Source organism: Triticum urartu, chromosome 7, assembly GCF_003073215.2.
Source record: "Triticum urartu cultivar G1812 chromosome 7, Tu2.1, whole genome shotgun sequence".
NCBI lineage: Eukaryota > Viridiplantae > Streptophyta > Magnoliopsida > Poales > Poaceae > Triticum > Triticum urartu.
In genome coordinates this window covers 29370107-29377109 of record NC_053028.1, presented here as the reverse complement: position 1 = coordinate 29377109, position 7003 = coordinate 29370107, and the positions used below count along the sequence as shown (strand labels likewise).

General features: G+C 41.8%; 2 protein-coding genes and 1 long non-coding RNA gene across 3 annotated transcripts; all 3 read left to right on the top strand.

Moving 5' to 3' along the window:
* LOC125518230 lies at positions 1-2445 on the top strand. The gene is made up of 7 exons (XM_048683142.1): positions 1-192; positions 247-728; positions 807-903; positions 986-1514; positions 1716-1912; positions 1987-2089; positions 2180-2445. Exons 1-7 carry the CDS (start codon positions 1-3, stop codon positions 2443-2445), a joined length of 1866 nt encoding a protein of 621 aa, XP_048539099.1.
* Positions 2446-2675: 230 nt separating this feature from the next.
* Positions 2676-3270, top strand: LOC125521815. Its single transcript, XR_007289455.1, has 3 exons — positions 2676-2722; positions 3014-3124; positions 3210-3270. It is a non-coding gene; the product is annotated as an uncharacterized LOC125521815 (long non-coding RNA).
* Positions 3271-3343: 73 nt separating this feature from the next.
* Positions 3344-4725, top strand: LOC125518229. The gene is made up of 4 exons (XM_048683141.1): positions 3344-3563; positions 3641-3778; positions 3852-4088; positions 4711-4725. Exons 1-4 carry the CDS (start codon positions 3405-3407, stop codon positions 4723-4725), a joined length of 549 nt encoding a protein of 182 aa, XP_048539098.1. The 5' UTR covers positions 3344-3404.
* Positions 4726-7003: the final 2278 nt, after the last annotated feature.

The window sequence follows — 7003 nt, the reverse complement described above, 5'->3', positions numbered from 1 at the left end:
ATGGAATCTGATCAGCAGAGGACATTTTGCAAAGTATTTAAAAATGCCATGTTTCCTAATGGTTATGCATCTGATATACGCCGTAATGTGCATGTTAAGGAGAAAAAGATAACTAGGCTAAAGAGCCATGACAACCATGTCCTTTTGCAAGACTTGCTGCCACTTGCAGTGAGAAGAACATTACCAGAAAGAGTGAGTGCGGTACTGATTCGTGTGAGCAGATTTTTCAAGCGAATGTACTCATAGGTTATTCGCATAAGTGACATGCAAAGGTTGCAGGATGAAATAGCTGAGACCTTGAGCCTTCTTGAGGACATATTCCTCCCATCATTTTTTGATATTATGGTGCATTTGATGGTTCATCTTCCAGCACAAGCAATGATAGCTGGTCCAGTACATTTTCGCAGCATGTGGGCTGTAGAGAGGTATATAGGAAAGCTCAAGGGACATGTCCACACCAGAAGTCATGTGGAAGGATCAATTGCAGAGGGCTATTTGTTTGATGAGAGCTTGACATTTTGCTCACACTATTTGGATGATGAGAGTCAGTTGAATCGAGCTAGGAATGATGGAGGTTTGGATATGGAAGTTGATGATACAACTCCTTTCTTCCACAACATTGGTCGAGGGCTGGCTGGCAAGTGCATGGTGATGTTAGATAACAAAACTTGGCTGCAAGCCCACAGATACGTCTTGTTCAATTATGACAACATAGAACCATACCTAGAGTAAGATATCCCTACTATGTATTGCTGTTAGGTTATTTCTCTCCTCCTTGCCAATTAATAAATATAACCTATATGCAGCAAACATATGGATTACCTTTCTTCTATTGGTGTTCGAAGTCATCGAGAAGTCAAGTGTGTGCATTACGAGACCTTTCATGAGTGGTTTAAATTGCACGTAAGTGGGCATGTGACTGTCAACCTATAAGACATATAATTCCATCCCATTGTAGAGTAACAATAGCATTTCATAATCACAGGTGGCAGAAATGGGCGATGAAGCACCTCATGAGATAAAAATATTAGCTAAAGAGCCAAACTTGGTTGCTATGAAGTATAGTAGCTACACTATAAATGGGACAGACTTTCATACACAATCATATGATGAGGGCCGGTCATTCCATGGTAGTGGAGTAGCTCTTGTTGCACAAACCACATCCTTTGCAAAAGGAAAAGGTGACAATATTAGTGTAAGAAACAAGACCTATTATGGCATTATAAAGGAAATTCTTGAGTTGAATTATCAACATGAAGGGAAAGTAGTGTTGTTCAAATGTGACTGGGTTGATAATCGTGTAGAAGATGAATGGGTGCAAACTGATCAGTTTGGAATCACTTCTGTGAATTTCAAGCATTTTTTCAATACCGGTGAGAATATATCAGACGAGCCCTTCATATTAGCCACACAAGCAACTCAAGTTTACTATGTTGAAGATCCCATTGATGCTGAGTGGTCTACTGTTGTTGTTCCATCATTATATGACATAGAAGAATCTAAAGATGACAATGGTAATGTTTTATGTGTGACGTTGCCTGATCCGTGTACTGCTATACGTGTGAGTGTTGCGGATGGATGCATTGGTTCTGCTAGGACAGATATAGATGGACTAGTTCTTAAAACAAGTGATATTGAAAAAAAGTATGTGTTGTGTATGATCCTCTAATGTTTTGTATTTTCAGCGATGTACTCACATAGTGTGTCTTTTGCAGGAGGAAAAATGGCAAGCGCAAACGGAAGAGCTAAAGATGGTGGGGTCACGGAGGAACAACTGAAAGCGGTAGAGTATGAACTACCGAGAAGCAAGACCATTGAAGAGAATGATAAACGGCTAGCAGCGGTACGAGCAACAAGAGCTTCTATGCAGGAAGATATGGAAGCGAACCAAGCCCCCAAAAAGAAAAGAAAGGTATGTAGCCCTGAAGATGTTCTACCTGAAGGAAGCAAATGTAGCTTGCAACACTAAACTATATATCTATGCAGGCACCCTCCAGCGCACCTATAAGCGCGAATGAAGGACGTGTTTTGAGGTCTAGGGTATCAAAAGATCAAGATCATGTAGATCCTGAGCATCAGCCTTCCAAAGGTATTTGTAGTGGGTTATACTTGCTCATATTGTAGCCTAATGTCACTTGCAAGAATTGTTGTATGACTATGTTAATTTTCTTGCATGAAGAGATTACTTGTGAGCTTGATGATGAAGGTAGTCAAAAGAAAGGTGGAAGAAAAATTACTCGAAAGGCTAACATATATGCAAGGCTGAATCAACCCAAAATCCATATTCCACTTAATGGGAATGGCCAGCCTGTTGGGCCAGATGCAACTGAATTTGCCAATTTCATTGGTACTTTGGTGAGGAAGCATATATCACCTGCAGAGTTAGATTGGCGAGATGTTGATGTAGACAAAAAATTGTTAGTGTGGGAGACCTTGAAGGTATAAATGAGCATAATTTATAACTTACTCTTTTTTAATGCTATCTAACCGAGTATTCTGCTTTCTTTCATTTTAATAGGCATTTTATGAGCTCGACTCAACCGCCTTGAGCTTTGTTCTCAGCACTTCACACATAAAATGGAAGGATTGGAAGTCAGATTTAAAGAGTTACAAGTTTGATGCTGCGCTAACTGATGCACAACTTATGAAAAGACGTGATAGCAGAATTTGTGAAGCTGATTGGAAGACCCTTATTACTTATTGGAGATCTTCGGCATTTGAAGTAAGTCATCCTACTGAATCAAAACTGTAGTCGTCCTGTTGGACATAGATAAACAAATATGCACCATACATCTGGCAGCAAACAATACATGTGATATATCTCATTTACTTGTCTTGTAGTCTCGTAGTGCTATCGCCAAAAAGAATCGTGCCAATGCAGTGCCTCATACATCTGGCAGCAAGAGTCATGTCCGTGTTGCTAATGAAATGGTAAACGCAATTACCCCAATTAAAAAGATATGCCACTGTGTTTTAATGACTAATGCATAGTGAAATAAATAAATGATTGTAGGCTGTCAAACTTGGGCATGATCCTCGAAGAGATGAAGTTTATATCGAAACACATACATGCAAGAAAGGGGAAAGGAAAGGGAATTATGTGCCGCAGGCAGCAGCAACAATTGTGAGTCCCTTTTGCCACGTTTTTTCAGTATTAGACAGAACTTGTACAAGTAGAATTTACATAGCAAGTACATATCATTTTGCAGAAGGAACTCATAGAGAAAGGTGAACAGCACCCCGAATGGAAGGAAAAAAACATTAAAGAAGGTGATCTATTTGCACGTGTATGTGGAATGAAGGAGCCCAGGGGTCATGTCCGTGTGTTAGGTCTAAGGCCAACACCTCAAGATTTGGGCACACCGGGTACACGGGGTAAATTGAGCACAAGAGTTCTAGTTGAAATGGAAGGGCGTCGAGAAGCTGAAAATCGCTTTAACATGCTGGAGGGGCATGTGCTACAAATGCAGGAACAGATGAACCGAATGGAATTGATGTTAGCTTCACAAGGAGGGCATAATCTGGAAACTCCTAGCTCGCAGCACGGTTCCAATTCTCGACAAGTAATGAACTATTTCCACATCTTTTCATTGCATCAATAATCCATCTTCCATGCACTAACTCTATTTCTGTTTGATAGAACTCAAGAGCTGAAGCTGAGGATAATAACGATGGTGAAGAAGATGATGAACAGGATGATGAAGAACCCTTTGTTCATAGAAGAGTTGTTGCAAAGCCCCCTTCAAGAAGCTCATCAGCCTATGAAGATGAAAGCCTTGTAATCTTCTCATCCTTACCTATATGTTGAAATTTTATTTTGTTTCATGTTTCTAAAATAATCATTGATTCAGATTGGTATGGATGTGCTTCTATATGCATGGACTGGTCCTGAAACTCCTGTTGCTAAGGCAACAATTATCTCAGTTGACCCAGACACTATTGTGGGCGGAGAGCCCCTTGGACTAGGAACTTATGAGGTTCTTGTCAATGTTGCGATCAGAAGGGATGCTACTTTGCCTTTTGAAGATGAAGGTTTACAAATTATCGCTGATGCTGTCACAAGGTCCATTGCATGGCCATCTAGCAAGGTAATCACCAACATTGTGTGTTTTGTCCACTTATCTCGAATTGTTTGATGCGTGATACTGACTCATGATCACTTTGCTAGATGAAACCCTACAAACCTGGGGCATGTTCCTCGTCCCGCCGCTAAGGTATATTTGAATCATGAGCTAGTATTTATTTTTTGAGCTACAAAACCAGGGATCGAAATGAACTTAACCAGACCCTTGTATCTTCTTCTTCCTCATGATAGTTGTTATCTAGCTCTGTACATTGAGCAGTAACGATCAATGCTGGTCTATCTTTTCTTATTTTCAATACCTGCCTAGTTCATTGCCACTTATTAATGTACAGTTCATAGCTTACATGGTTTAGTAGAAATACAAGGAAATAATAATGTGATGCAAAAGTTGCTCTCATGTCCATGCTATTGTTTACAAGAGTAATTGTCCGAACATGCTAATTTTTTGCCTTATGTCCAGATGATGGAAATACAACTTAATTATGTGCGATGAACCTCCGCAGGTATAATTTATTCCCAATCCCCCATCGCTTTTTGTTCTAGTCCTGTGCTTGCTGCCGTCGCTGATCTAGATACTCATTTCTCTGCTCCAAGTTCAGTTATCTATCTGTGCTGGGCTGGTTCAGGTTGATTCAGTTTGATGCTTTTGCTTGTTGCATCGGCGTCAGGCTATGAGTTGTTATGTGCGATCTAATTATCCGATGCTTGCATACATTTCATGTCATGGTGTCACTGAGTAGATATGATGAGGAACAGAGTAGAAGCTAGAGTTCTGTTTCTTGTGCTAGGTTGGTTCAGTCGGCTTGAGTTTCATTTTTTCGCTCATCGTATCGTGTAGGCATCGAGCTACGGATTGCACCATGGGACCTAACTATTCAATACTTGCATACATGTCATCGTGTTACATCCTAGCTAGAAATGATGAGGAACAGAGTATAAGCTAGAGTTTTCCTTCCGTGGGATGGGAGCAATAGCGTGGGCTTGGCAGTAAGAGCCGTCTATGCCTGCCTTGTGTAGAGCGTCCCTGGTAGCTAGGTTAGCAAAGTAGATCACATACTTGCTGTGCATAATTGGTTACTGGCTTGGCGCCAAGCGCTAGATGGCCGGATGGCCGTTGGCGCGCGAAAAGTTCACCGTTTCGCGCTCCAGCTCGTCCCTGCTGCTGCTTTATATTGCAAAATAGTACCAGGTGTTGCTCCGAGTACACCTCTATATTGCTCATATTTCCTGAAATATACTTCATGGTCACGTTGCATCGAGGCTTTATGATGTCCAACACAGCAAAGATCTAATTAACACATGTTGTGGCATTGTTCTGAACTTGAGCTATTTTTTGTAACACTAAAATCCCATAGTTTTTTACTGCCAATTGCCCTAGATGCTTTATACAATTATTGTTTTTGCCATTGTCTCTGAATGCATGCTCACCATTACATTTTTATCCTTTGTAGAAAAGACATACAAAAGGAGCAGGAAGGAACCAGGAAGATGTCAGTTTGCATCAGCTAGAGATTTTCTGTAATGGAGCAAAAACAATGTGTCTTTTAGGTCTCATTTTGTAAACCTATATGTCATCTTGTCACCTGGGTATTTTGTGTAATGGAGCAAACAATGAATATTGGAGATGCATCTATCATTTTGTAAACCTGTTGGGTGATTCGGTCGTTGAACCGTAAATGTTTCCTTTATTTGTGAGAAGTAATTAATATGTTATCCTTCTTTGGTCATGATTTAATATTTTCGGAGTACATGCAAGTTCTGTAACTTGACTAATATCATATTATAATGAGATATGCAACTTGATTTTGGTTGACATTGTATTGAAAGGCAGATGGGAAATCAAGGGTACGTGCTGTCAAATTGTTGGTTGGCAAAACAAAACAGCATCCTATTGTTGGTCGGCAAAGGCTCATGCTAGGACCAACGGAAAGTCGGTCGGCAAAAAAGACACCATCGCACAGTTGGTCGGGAAAGGTTCAGGATAGGGGCAGCAGAAAGTTGGTCGGCAAAGACTGTACTGTCAAACGGTCGGTCGGGAAAGCTTCAAGAGCAACACCAGCTGAAAATCGGTCGGGAAAGATTCCGGGGTAGGCCATCAGAAAGTCGGTCGGCAATTCGGTTTATAGGCGTCCAACTGTCGGTCGGGAAAGACATGTCGGTCGGGAAAAGGTTTTCCCGTCTGGACTTACCCCAACAGACGCTGTCGGTCGGCAATACTTTTTCCCGACCGACTGTGTGTCGGCAGACGCTGTTTTTCCGACAAACCTGTTTGTTGGGGATGTGGTGCTGTGGTGTAGTGTCTTGAAGTGGCCTTTGGGGATGATCATGATTCCAGGTCGGAGACATTAACGTTTGAAGTGGTGAAAATCCAAAGTCCATATCATGCCCTGTTTGGGCGTCCGACATACGCCAAGTTTATGGCTCAGCCCTGTTATGTGTATTTGCAGCTCAAGATGCTGGGGCACAAGGGGACAATAACGGTTCACGGAAGCCGCAAAATCGCTTTGGAATGCGAGGAAGGAGATGCGGCTTATGCAGAGTCGGTTTGTGCCACCGAGGAGTTGAAGTACTATAAAGACAATGTTGATCCGGCGGACATGACTCCGTTGAAGAAGCCAACTACGGAGCATGATCCGGCCCTGAAGTTCAAATCGGCTGCAGAAACTAAGCTTGTTGACTTCATACCTGGCGATTCGTCCAAGCAGTTCAGCATTAGTGCCAACTTGGATCCGAAATAGGAAAGCGCGCTCATCAAGTTCATCCATGAGAATCGGGACATTTTTTCATGGAAGCCCTCTGACATGCCAGGTGTACCGAGGCAACTCGCTGAGCACACACTTAATGTGGATCCTAAATACAAACCGGTGAAAACAGTTCCTCCGCCTGTTTAATGAAGAAAGACGCAAGGCGATTGGAGAA